The sequence below is a fragment of the Coregonus lavaretus genome (genome assembly GCF_964263955.1).
Source record: "Coregonus lavaretus genome assembly, chromosome: 4".
NCBI classification, from domain to species: domain Eukaryota; kingdom Metazoa; phylum Chordata; class Actinopteri; order Salmoniformes; family Salmonidae; genus Coregonus; species Coregonus lavaretus.
The window spans coordinates 59106978-59121043 of record NC_139991.1 but is presented as its reverse complement, the minus strand read 5'-3'; the positions used below and the strand labels follow the sequence as shown (position 1 = coordinate 59121043).

The following is a 14066-nucleotide window of genomic DNA, read 5'->3' as shown; positions in this document are numbered from 1 at the left end:
CACGCTGACTGAGGTACTACAGAGATCGGAGAGTGTGGGCTTAAGTCTCAAGTGGAGTAAGTGTACCTTCATGGGGAACGAAGCAGTGTTCCTAGGACAAAGAGTGGACGCCACGGGTATCCATCCACTCAATGACGAGGTACAAGCAATCCAGAACGCACCTGCTCCTACAAATGTGAATGAGTTAAAAGCTTGCTTGGGACTGCTAAACTATTATAACAGGGTTTTGCCAAATTTGTCAACAGTGTTAGTACCGCTTCAAACACTACTGTGTAAAGAGACAAAGTGGCAGTGGGGGAAAGAACAGGAGGCTTCGTTTGCAAAATCAAAGAAACTGATTCAGTCATCGGATGTGTTGGTTCACTACAATGGAGAGAAGGACCTCATTCACTCGTGTGATGCGTCACCCTACGGGGTAGGGGCCATTCTGTCACACCGTATGAGGTCTCCCGAGTGGCGCAGTGGTCTAAGGCACTGCATCGCAGTGCTAGCTGTGCCACTAGAGATCCTGGTTCGTATCCAGGCTCTGTCGTAGCCGGCCGCGACCGGGAGACCCATGGGGCGGCGCACAATTGGCCCAGGGTAGGGGAGGGAATGTCCGGCAGGGATGTAGCTCAGTTGGTAGAGCATGGCATTTGCAACGCCAGGGTTGTGGGTTCGATTCCCACGGGGGGTCAGTATAAAAAAAGAATGTATGCATTCACTAACTGTAAGTCGCTCTGGATAAGAGCGTCTGCTAAATGACTAAAATGTAAATGTATGCAGGACAGAACTGAGAGACCAATAGGGTTAGAGTCGAGAACTCTTAACCCAGTAGAAAATAACTTTTCCCAATTAGACAAAGAGGGGTTTGCAGTAATGTTTGGGGTTCAGAGCTTCCACAAATACATACAGTACCAGTCAAAAGTTTAGATTTAGATTTTTGGTTCCAACCGCTGTGTCTTTATGAGACACAGAGTAGGTGAACGGATGATCTCTGCATGTGTCGTTCCCACCGTGAAGCATGGAGTTGGAGGTGTGATGGTGTGGGGGTGCTTTGCTGCTGACACAGACAGTGATTTATTTAGAATTCAAGGCACACTTAACCAGCATGGCTACCACAGCATTCTGCAGCGATATGCCATCCCATCTGGTTTGCGCTTAGTGGGACTATCATTTGTTTTTCAACAGGACAATGACCCAAAACACACCTCCAGGCTGTGTAAGGGCTATTTGACCAAGAAGAAGTGTGATGGAGTGCTGCATCAGATGACCTGGCCTCCACAATCACCCAACCTCAACCCAATTGAGATGGTTTGGGATGAGTTGGACCGCAGAGTGAGGGAAAAGCTGCCAACAAGTTCTCAGCATATGTGGGAACTCCTTCAAGACTGTTGGAAAAGCATTCCTCATGAAGCTGGTTGAGAGAATGCCAAGAGTGTGCAAAGCTGTCATCAAGGAAAAGGGTGGCTACTTTGAAGAATCTCAAATATAAAATATATTTTGATTTTGTCACGATCGTTGAACGGAGTGGACCAAGGCGCAGCGTGATGAGCGAACATACTTATTCTTTATTTAATGAATACACGAAAAACAAAACAATAAACGATAACGTGAAGTCCTAGGTCTAAATACAACCAACACGGAACAAACCAAAAGGAACAAGATCCCACAACACCTGTGGGAACACAGCCTGTCTAAATATGGCTCCCAATCAGAGACAACCAGCAACAGCTGACACTCGTTGCCTCTGATTGGGAACCACTCTGGCCAACATAGAAATACAATACTAGACTGTGAACATAGAACAAAACCACATAGAATCTACACACCCTGGCTCAACATATAGAGTCCCCAGAGCCAGGGTGTGACAGTACCCCCCCCCAAAGGCGCGGACTGCGACCGCGCCTCAACATAAACCAAACAGGGGAGCGCTGGATGGGCATTCCTCCTCGGAGGCGTTTCCGGCTCCGGGCTTGCCCACCACCCTCCAATAATCCCCCCGTAGCGCCCCTGGTCCGGTCTGGCCCCGCTGGCTGGAGCTGGACTGGACATCGTAGGAGCGGATTGCTTAAGCTCCAGTGTGGAGCAGCTGACCGGTACCTGACCAGGCACCGGTGACCCAGGCACGGGTTGTGCCGGACTGACGACGCACACCCCTGGCTTGGTGCGTGGAGCAGGAACGGGCCGGACCGGGCTGACGATGCGCACCCCTGGCTTGGTGCGTGGAGCAGCAACGGGCCGGACCGGGCTGACGATGCGCACCCCTGGCTTGGTGCGTGGAGCAGGAACGGGCCGGACCGGGCTGACGATGCGCACCCCTGGCTTGGTGCGTGGAGCAGCTACGGGCCGGACCGGGCTGACGATGCGCACCCCTGGCTTGGTGCGTGGAGCCGGAACGGGCCGTACCGGGCTGACGATGCGCACCCCTGGCTTGGTGCGTGGAGCAGGAACGGGCCGGACCGGGCTGACGATGCGCACCCCTGGCTTGGTGCGTGGAGCAGCAACAGGCCGGACCGGGCTGACGATGCGCACCCCTGGCTTGGTGCGTGGAGCCGGAACGGGCCGTACCGGGCTGACGATGCGCACCCCTGGCTTGGTGCGTGGAGCAGGAACGGGCCGGACCGGGCTGACGATGCGCACCCCTGGCTTGGTGCGTGGAGCAGAAACGGGCCGGACCGGGCTGACGATGCGCACCCCTGGCTTGGTGCGTGGAGCAGGAACGGGCCTTACCGGGCTGACGACTCGCACCCCTGGCTTGGTGCGTGGAGCAGGAACGGGCCTTACCGGGCTGACGACTCGCACCCCTGGCTTGGTGCGAGTGGCAGGAACAGGCCGGGCCGGGCTGGCGACGCGCACCGTAGGCTTGGTGCGAGTGGCAGGAACAGGCCGGGCCGGGCTGGCGACGCGCACCGTAGGCTTGGTGCGAGTGGCAGGAACAGGCCGGGCCGGGCTGGCGACGCGCACCGTAGGCTTGGTGCGAGTGGCAGGAACAGGCCGGGCCGGGCTGGCGACGCGCACCGTAGGCTTGGTGCGAGTGGCAGGAACAGGCCGGGCCGGGCTGGCGACGCGCACCGTAGGCTTGGTGCGAGTGGCAGGAACAGGCCGGGCCAGGCTGGCGACGCGCACCGTAGGCTTGGTGCGAGTGGCAGGAACAGGCCGGGCCGGGCTGGCGACGCACACCATTAGCTTGGTGCGGGGAGCAGGAACAGGCTGGGCGGGCTGGCGACGCGCACCATTAGCTTGGTGCGGGGAGCAGGAACAGGCCGGGCCGGGCTGGCGACGCGCACCGTAGACTTGGTGCGAGTGGCAGGAACAGGCCGGACCGGGCTGGCGACGCGCACCGTAGGCTTGGTGCGAGGAGCAGGAACAGGCCGGGCCGGGCTGTGGAGACGGATAGGAGGCCTGGAGTGAAGAGCTGCCACAACCCGTCCTGGCTGAATGCCTACCTTCACACACTCTGTGTGAGGCATCAGCACAGGACGTACAGGGCTGTGTACCCATACTGGCATAACAGCACGTGACACTGTCGCAGGATATCCGGGACCGAGGAGAGGCACTGGAGACCACGAGCGCTGAGCCGGCACACTCCGTCCTGGCTGCATGCCCACCTTCGCACGACACGTGCGGGGTGCTCGCACAGGACGTACCGGACTATGCCGGACCACTCGTGGCACAGTACGCAGCTCCGCATACCCCGGAACCTGCCCAGTCTCATGCTGCCATGCCTGAGTACGGGGAGTTGGCTCTGCTCTCCATCCAGGCTCCGCCAACCTGCCTTCTGGCCCCCCAAACCCGGTGACCTCCTCTCCTAATCTCCCAATTTGCCCTGTGGCAGCCTCCTGCTGCCCAGTCGCCCATGCCGTGTGCCCCCCCCTAAAAAATTTTTTGGGTTGCCTCTCGTCCGTCCGACGACTACACTGTTGACGCCGTTGCTCCTCTCTCGCCAGGGCCTTAACCTTAGCCCATGGCCCTTTTCCCCCGAGCATGTCCTCCCAGGACCACAATTTGCCCACCTGGGCCATCGCCAACCTCTCCAGCTCCTTACCCGGCGCTTCCTCCCATGTCCAGGCTGCCTGCTCCTGGACACGCTGCTTGGTCCTGGTATGGTGGGATCTTCTGTCACGATCATTGAACGGAGTGGACCAAGGCGCAGCGTGATGAGCGAACATACTTATTCTTTATTTAATGAATACACGAAAAACAAAACAATAAACGATAACGTGACGTCCTAGGTCTAAATACAACCAACACGGAACAAACCAAAAGGAACAAGATCCCACAACACCTGTGGGAACACAGCCTGTCTAAATATGGCTCCCAATCAGAGACAACCAGCAACAGCTGACACTCGTTGCCTCTGATTGGGAACCACTCTGGCCAACATAGAAATACAATACTAGACTGTGAACATAGAACAAAACCACATAGAATCTACACCCTGGCTCAACATATAGAGTCCCCAGAGCCAGGGTGTGACATATTTGTTTAACACTTTTTGTTTACTGCATGATTCCATATGTGTTATTTCATAGTTTTGTTGTCTTCACTATTATTCTACAATGTAGAAAATAGTAAAAATAAAGAAAAACCCTTGAATGAGTAAGTGTGTCTAAACTTTTGACTGGTACTGTATATGGCAGGAAGTTTACCATTTGTACAGATCATATAAACCTTTACTGTTTATTTTCAATGAAATGAAGGCAGTTCCACAGATGGTGTCTCCGAGAACCCAGAGGTGGGCAGTGATGTTGAGGGCATAGGAGTATGTCACCGTTTTCAAGGCAGGAAAGTACCATGGGAACGCAGATGCCTTGAGCCGTCTTCCGCTGCCGTATACGCCCATCATAACGCTCAAGAGTGCTGATGTTCGTGGACACAGACACTGCACTCGTGACTGCAGAGCAAGTGAGAACCTGGACAGGTAAAGATCCAGTGCTGTCTAGAGGTAGATAATATGTGGTAAGGGGACGGCCACAACAAACAGAAGGAACTGAATTCACACCATACAGTGTCAGGAAAACATAGTTGAGTGAACAGGATGGTTGCGTTTTGTGGGGAGCACAAGTGATTTTCCACAGCCAGCACGCCAGGCTATCCTACAGCACATCTGAGTCACCCGGGGGTCTCGCGTATGAAAGCGTTGGCTAGGAGTTACTTATGGTGGCCAAAACTAGATCAGGAGATAGAGGATCTAGTCAACACATGTAACATGTGTCAGGAACACAGAAAGGAAACAGCTCCACTCCACCCTTGGGAGTTTCCAGAAAAACCTTGGAGAAGATTGCACATGGATTACGCAAGGCCATTCATGAGGAAAATGTTCCAATTTACATTCAAAATGGATGGATGTGTATCCTGTTAGTTCTGCTTCATCCACCACTACTATAGATGGCCTACGATAGAGCTTTAGTAACCAAGGGATACCTGAGATGGAGGTGAGCGACAATGCGACCTGTTTCGTGAGTACAGAAATGCAAGAATTCTTCAGAAACAACAGTATTGTGCATGTGACATCTGCTCCATATCATCCATCTTCAAATGGACTGGCGGAACACGCAGTACAGTCATTCCAATAAATGATGAAGAAAAGTGCAGAAGGGAGCATAGCAGCAAAGGGGTCACGTGTTCTGTTTAGCTACAGATTAACACCTCAATCCACAACAGGGCTTTCTCCTGCTGAGATGTTATTAGGTCGTAGACTACGCTCCACATTGGACCTAGTCTATCCAGACCTGAAAAGGAAAGTTGAACCCAAACAAAATAGACAGAAAGAGAACAATGACAAACACAACAAGGGCCGAAGTTTTGGAGAAGCGGACCCTGTCCTTACCAGAAATTTCAGTCATGGGCCAAAATGGGTTCCTGGATTCATAGACTCAGTGACTGGTCCTATCTCCTACAAAGTAATGTTGGGAGATGGTAAAGTGGTTCGCAGACATGTTGATCAGATTCTTGCCAGACGGGAAGGAACAACCAGTGAGTTACCAGTTGTGATGTCAGAGGACAGGCTGTTCTCTAGCTATCCAAGTGCTTCTGTGGTGCAGCTTCCGCAGACTGAGACGGTAACAGAGGAAACAGTGCACCAAGAGCAGAATCCAATTTCAGAGTCAGATACTCTGAGCCTGGCTCAGAAACAGCTAGTGGCTTTTCCACGGTTGAGAATGAACATAACCACTGGTGTTCGTCGTTCACAGAGGCATGCAAAGCTTCCAAGCCGCTTAAAAGACTTTGAACTCTGAACAAGAAAAAAAAAGAACTGTGATATAAATTGTTTTTTAAAAGACAACTAAAAGACACAGTAAAAGACTCAAGTGTTAAATACTTAGTTTCCCAAGCATGTGAAAATAAAATTATTGTGAACATGTGAAATGTCATGTTTATTGTTTACACTGACTTGTTTAGATCAGTAGACTACAGAACAAGTTTAAAATAATGATGTTAAAGACTCCTGAACAGCTAATCATGGCTACCCGGACTATTTGCATTGCCCCCCCACCCCACCCCACGCCACCCCAACCCCCTCTTTTACACTGCTGCTACTCTGTTTATTATTCATGCATAGTCACTTTAACTCTACCCACATGTACATATTACCTAAATTACCCCCGCACATTGACTCTGTACCAGTACCCCCACCCAAAAAAAAAGTAAAGTGGTTATCCCACTGGCTATAAGGTGAATGCACCAATTTGTAAGTCGCTCTGGATAAGAGCGTCTGCTAAATGACGTAAATGTAAATGTAAATGTATATAACCTCCCTACTGTTATTTTATTTTACTGCTGCTCTTTAATTATTTGCTGTTTAAATTTTTTCTTAAACTGCATTGTTGGTTATGGGCTTGTAAGTAAGCATTTCACTGTAATGTCTAAACCTGTTGTATTCGCCGCATGTGGCAAATCAAATTAGATTTGATTTGAGTTAAAGGAACTTTATTTCAGAATTAGTTAATTAATGCAGTAGAAGAGCATAGGGAATGTCTTATGTTGTATTTCCAAAAAAATTGGTTTATTTGTGAAGATGTTATATTGAAATCTTAAGAGGGGAGGAATGTGGTAATGTGGTATTAACGTCATCACACCTACATGGCACCTTGTGGTGTAGCACCTGAGTACCTATTGGTATCATTGTTAGTGTTGGAATGCACCCCTGACACACATTGAGTGCAGCTGCGACTGCCTGCCTGTTACACCATGCTCTGGGTTAGTAATAAAGTAATCCGTTTATAAAGAGCTACTCCCTCACTCCTTCCAAGGCATAAAGAGTTCCATGGGTTATTACAATCAATAATTTGATATAACTTTGATATCGATAGCCTATAGCAATGCATATGAGGATATCAGTTTATATTTCCTCCTAACCTACATTATTATGTAAAAAAGCATACATGACTCTTCCTGCATGCACAAAACACTCTCACAGACGTTCTCATAGACTCTCAATTTAAATGGGGGCATCAACAGTAGATGTGCAACAAAAATTCTGCACGCTTCCACTTTCGTTTATCGCGCACGCGCGTCATTGAATACGCCCCTCAGCTCATTTGATTGGCTTGTGGCCATAGTTACCGTGGCAACGGGCGGTCAGGTGCTTCATCTTTCCCCTGTCATGTGACTAAAACTTATCCAATTCATACTTCCGGTACTGCATGGATGAGGAAAAAAGTTGTATGTTCATGATAAAGTTTTGTATCGCTTCCCCTTCTAATTAGCGTCATAAAACTGTCAACGACTGGAATTTTGTTTTACGATAGTTTAGCTTTGCACAATAAACATTTCTGTACACTTTCGAAACGTAAAATGTTGAGCATGTCGACGAACAATTTGTCGTACAACGACCAAGGAGGAACTGATTCAGCGGTGGAGGTTGGGCAGGAGACTACCCCGACCTCCTCCAACGCTGGGGCTGGATTTGGCCTGTTCAGCGCCGACTTTAAAAAGTAAGCCAGTTAGCTAGAAAGCATTTTAGTAACTGTGTTTGCAATTTAATTAGCTAGCTAACATGGCTGGTGGTGGTAGTTAGCTAGATATACAGCTGTCAACCCAGCTGCATCTTCAGCTAGCTTAGCTGGCTATAGATTTATATGGTAGTTTAAGGCTTGAAAACGTTTTTGTTGACAGCCAGCAGTTATCAAAGATGCAGTTTGCGTGGAAGACATGTTGACATAAACAAAACAACAAAAAGATGACAAAGATGCACCTTTTTTAATACTAGTACAAACATATTTTACACTACACACTGTTTTACCACCACGTCGTTTTATGCTTGTAGAGTTGTGCTGTGTCAGATAATTCTAAATGAATAGCTACATCAACATAATGCTAGCTGTGCAATACAGATAGGCTATCCTCAGTTGTAGTTGGTCTGCTGCCCAAGTCAAGTGATGTGGTCCTCAGAGGCCCTGTAACCCTGGTGAAAAAAAGACCCAATCGTCTTTCCCTCTCACTGTCATAAACTAAAGTGATTACAATACATTCCCAACACTAACTTATCATCAACATATTATTTAAAATCCTTGTAAACTACCTATTCGGACCCTTTAAAATGGAAAAAGAGAGATGGAAAGGAACTGCCAACGTGTAAAAGGTGGTCCTCAACTGTCAGCATCACGTGATATACCACTAGAGGGCAGTCCATCATCAGTTTGGCCATCCTCCTGTTGTCATGATGTGGCTTTACTGTAAATCAGGGCCTTTATTCACGTAGGATCTCAGAGAAGGTGTGCTGAATTAGGATCAGTTCGGTATAGCCTAATCTTATTCATTATGATCTTGATTACGGGCCCAGTAGTTTAGTTACTGAGTTGTATGATTGAGAGGGATAACTGTGTTTCCCAAACCATGGCCTGGGAGTTGGGATCAGTTATTATTTGACTATCAGTAGGCTAGTCTTTTCCCCAACTGGCTCCAGACAAGGCCTCAAATCACTGACTTCTCTGAAGGCCATTTTGTCTCGGACAATCAACCATAATCATATGAAATGTCATTTAACCTGAGTATCATTGAAGCTTTGAGTTAGCCACTGTTAGTTTGTCTGTATTTCTCTACAATTGGGCCTATTTCCCATGTAGACTAATCTTTCTAGCAATTTTAAGAGGTACCAGTATAAAGGTTTCATTGAAAATGTTTGCACTGTGCAAATGCCATCATTATAGAATGGAATGTCTACCGGTATGTCTGGTATGTCTCTAGTTCTATCTGTTCTTCAGTGTTCCATGTAGCCTAGTGTTACTCTGCTTAGCAGCGGACAGTAGAACAGTTTCAACTGTCTCGGTTTCTGTCAAGCAGTGACTTGCGTCAGGCTAATGTTTAATGTGGTGTGGCCCTAAGTTAATCTTTTAATTCCTCTCACATGACAGTTGGCCTGTTCAGTGGTTCAGGGCCAGTAGGCCAGGTCTGGTAATGGAGACTAGATGACCCTTGGTTGGGCTGCTGGAGCCTGCAGGGCTTGGGGGGAAAATGCCTTGATGTGAATGATTCCGCTCTCTCTCCACAAACTATGACACGATACCTAGGCTTTACTCTGAGATCTAGTAGGGAGTCTGTCCTAAAGGATTATCAGTATCACATAAGCTAGGAACCTAACCTAGGCTTATGTCAGGCATTCATACATTAACTCACTCTATATTCACCGGCATTAGTCTAATTCCCTTTAAATTATATTGTACCAATGAACAGAGTTTTTTCCCGTACTCCCTTAACTCAAGTCAGTGACTGATAGCATTGTTGTATTAAATAACCTCACTAGCCCCACACCTATTGTATATCTGTATTGATTGAATTGGTGTTAGCATAGGCTAGGTGAAGGTTTTATCCCATTCAATCCTTTTAGACCTACTGGAAGATTGATTTCTGAGAATATGTTGCTCTGTGTAGTTCTCTATCTTGCTGTGATTGTACCATAACAGTAGATGGCAGACTTGAATGGTAAATCAAAAAGCAGTGAATCACTGATGGATTTTTTATGGATTTTTTTTAACTTGCCTTTGTTATGCATTTAGTGGCAGTAAACTTAATCCTCTCTTGCACCTTTTTTGCCCATAAAGATATTGATAGGTGGCCTTTGTCTGAGTCGGCTTCCTCCAATGAAATAAAATTACAGTCAGTTTGCTGTTTTAAATAATGTTTGTCGTGTGACACAGTCTGGCAAAGCCACATTCCTGTAGATTATCCTGTTTAGCCTGGGCTCTTCTTACCTCACGGTCTACTCTGCTTCTCTGCTCGCTGGCCCTGACTGAATCACAGCACAGCAACATGTGACTGACTGGCTGGTTGTCCTCAAGTGATCAGCTGCTTCCTAAAACGCCATATTATTTTATTGTGGTTCAGTCTCCCATGTTATAGGGATTTTATGAGGACCTGATTTATGTCAATGGGGCATGTATTTTCATCTAAAGGGACCAATGTGTACCAATGTGATGTTCATAGGAGTGTGTCAAATTAACTTTTTTTTTTTTATTGAGGCAAATGTGAATTTTTCAACAACTTCCCATCCTAGAAATTAGGAATAAGCAAAGGCTTTAATTTCTGGTCAAACAGATGGAAAAGGGGTTTTAGACTACATCTACAAGAAAAAGTCTTAAAGTGTATTAGAAATGCATCAAAAGACCCCTGCCAACTAATATCAACACTTATATTTGGTATTGGAGAAATTATTTGCCTTCTGTAAGTTTAAGAAACATTTCCTTGTGCCTTGTAATTCCTTACCAAAACCCCACATCTTTAAGATATTTTCTCATTTCTAATGAAAGTTCACAGAAGTAACAAGCAAAGGTAGACCTACTGTACCAATTAGTTAGTGTTTTTACTGATATCAATCTTGTTTATGAATTATTAAGTGATTACTCATAATTCTGTTTCCAAATCGCTAATCATAGTTATCACAAACCACAGTTGAGTCACCTGCTACTGTCCTCCTTTCCACTGGCATACTGTTATGTTTTTCCCCCTCTTTCTTTCATCTGGTGGTCAAAGCAAGACTGTGATAAGTCTGGACAACCTGTCTCCCTCTCACTCTCTCTGCCGCGCTCTCTCTTCTCTCTCTCTTCGGTTAATATCACCTCTCCTGGCTCTTACTGACACATACCATGACACCTAACACCTACCCTCTTTGCATTTACTGTGGCAAGCATCCTCACCCACTGAGCACCGGACATCCATGGACGTTGAAAAGTAGTTGAAATTTGGTCAATCCGCCCTGACCGGACCAAATCTGAACCAATCATAGACGTCTATGTTTCACAAGTTTGGACAGTACAGTAAAGAATAGTACAGAAAAGTAGAGTACAGTAGAGTTCAGTACAGTACATTAGAGTACAGTATAATGTACTGTACTCTACTGAACTCTACCGTGCTATGCTGTGATCTCCAAACTTGTGAAACATAGACGTCTGTGATTGTTTCTGATTGGTCTGGTCCGGACCAACCAAATGTGGTCTTGTTTGGGGGTGGAGCTCATTACAATAATAGCTAGTGTGTCGAATAATACCCAAATATGCAAAAGAAGGATATTGCATACGGTTAACCGTTAATCGGTTAGCTGCGGAAAATACATTTGGCCGGTCATGCTTATCGGTCACCAACCAGTGATGATCAATTTCTGAGTCAAAAATGCTAACCGAAATCTACCGCTGATATAATTTTTTTACATGACTTAAAAAACATAAGCCTATGCAACATTAACCAATTAAAAACAGTTCTGTAGCAATGAGGTTTGTACAGTAGGCTACAGGCCCAATACATTGTCACTGCATATTGGATATGCTTGAATTGCCCTGCCAATGTTGTTCTCAGACCATTTCGAAAAATGAAATATTCCTCAATATTAAAAAAGACAAGCCGCCAATAATAGTTTATTAGAACACTTTGGTATAGTCATTCATTGCAGCTGCAGTGCTGATTGTATCAAAAGTGGAAGTAGGGAGAACATGCATTTTATGGCTTATAAAAGTGTTGAAAAAAGTGTTGACAGTGCTGAATAACAACTTAAACATGAACTTACTTATAAAAACAGTAGCTCTTTGCTGTATTGGTTGAGTCTCTCTAGTCATGGTTTTAAAAGTTTTGAAATCTCACAGTATCAACTTTGCTGTGCATTCAAGACTTCTTTCACAGTCTATGGCTCGAGGAAACTGTGTAGACACTGTGATCTGATTGGCCAGCGGTTGGCCTAAAGGTGCACTTGATTTGTATCTTATTTATCACACGCGCACCACATACAGAGTTTGAGGAGCGGAATAGTATCACCTGTCAGACGGCACAAGATCAGCTCCTCAAAAAGCTGGTACTGGAGTGAAACGTGCTTTTATAAGCCCAGTCAGTGCGCAACAATTAACAATTCTAAATGCAATCACGTGTTAAAAACTGTTTTGATGGCCACGATTAAAAAGCTACTATTTTTATTTCTCAATCTCAACTCATAATTAAAAAGCGCGCCTCCCATTCGCCATTCGAGTGCATAGGCAATTTTTAAAATGTTTTATTTAACCTTTATTTAACCAGGTAAGCCAGTTGAGAACAAGTTCTCATTTACAACTGCGACCTGGCCAAGATAAAGCAAAGCAGTGCGATAAAAACAACAACACAGAGTTACATATGGGGTAAACAAAACATAAAGTCAAAAATACAAACAGAAAATATAGATAAAGTGTGTGCGAATGTAGTAAGTTATGGAGGTAAGGCAATAAATAGGCCATAGTGCAAAATAGTTAAAATTTCGTATTAACACTGGAATGATAGATGTGCAAAAGATGATGTGCAAATAGAGATACTGGGGTGCAAATTAGGAAAATAAATAACAATATGGGGATGAGGTAGTTGGGTGGGCTAATTTCAGAATGGCTGTGTACAGGTGCAGTTATCGGTAAGCTGCTCTGACAACTGACGCTTAAAGTTAGTGAGGGAGATAAGAGTCTCCAGCTTCAGAGATTTTTGCAGTTCGTTCCTGTCATTGGCAGCAGAGAACTGGAAGGAATGGCGGCCAAAGGAGGTGTTGGCTTTGGGGATGACCAGTGAGATATACCTGCTGGAGCGCAGACTACGGGTGGGTGTTGCTATGGTGACCAGTGAGCTAAGGTAAGACGGGGATTTGCCTATCAGTGATTTATAGATGACCTAGAGCCAGTGGGTTTGGCGACGAATATGTAGTGAGGGCCAGCCAACAAGAGCGTACAGGTCACAATGGTGGGTAGTATATGGGGCTTTGATGACAAAACGGATGGCGTTGTGATAGACTACATCCAATTTGCTGAGTAGAGTGTTGGAGGCTATTTTGTAAATGACATCGCCGAAGTCAAGGATCAGTAGGATAGTCCGTTTTACGAGGGCATGTTTAGCAGCATGAGTGAAGGAGGCTTTGTTGCAAAATAGGAAGCCGATTCTAGATCTAACTTTTGATTGGAGATGATTAATGTGAGTCTGGAAGGAGAGTTTACAGTCTAACCAGACACCTAGGTATTTGTAATTGTCCACATACTCTAGGTCAGACCCGCAGAGAGTAGTGATTCTAGTCGGGTGGGCGGGTGCAAGCAGCGTTCGGTTGAAGAGCATGCATTTAGTTTTACTGGTGTTTAAGAGCAGTTGGACGCTACGGAAGGAGTGTTGTATGGCGTTGAAGCTTGTTTGGAGGTTTGTTAACACAGTGTCCAATGAAGGGCCAGATGTATACAAAATGGTGTCGTCTGCGTAGAGGTGGATCCGAGCTTCACCAGCAGCAAGAGCAACATCATTGATATACACAGAGAATAGAGTCGGCCCGAGAATTGAACCATGTGGTACCCCCATAGAGACGGACAGAGGTCCAGACAACAGGCCCTCCGATTTGACACATTGAACTCTATCTGAGAAGTAGTTGGTGAGGCAGTCATTAGAGAAACCAAGGCTATTTAGTCTGCCAATAAGAATGCGGTGGTTGACAGAGTCGAAAGCCTTGGCCTGGTCGATGAAGACGGCTGCGCAGTACTGTTTTTTATCGATTGCGGTTATAATATCGTTTAGGACCTTGAGCGTGGCTGAGGTGCACCCATGACCAGCTCGGAAACCGGATTGCATAGCGGAGAAGGTACGGTGGGATTCGAAATGGTCGGGGA

General features: G+C 46.4%; 1 protein-coding gene across 1 annotated transcript in view; it reads left to right on the top strand.

The window, feature by feature from the left end:
• Nucleotides 1–7643: 7643 nt before the first annotated feature.
• LOC311127480 (AP-3 complex subunit beta-1-like) overlaps nt 7644–14066 on the top strand; it is a 44864-nt gene continuing 38441 nt past the window's right edge. The window contains exon 1 of the mRNA XM_084159311.1: nt 7644–7919. Coding sequence (XP_084015437.1) covers nt 7780–7919 — 140 coding nt within the window. The 5' untranslated portion in view covers nt 7644–7779. The remainder of the gene's footprint in view (nt 7920–14066) is intronic.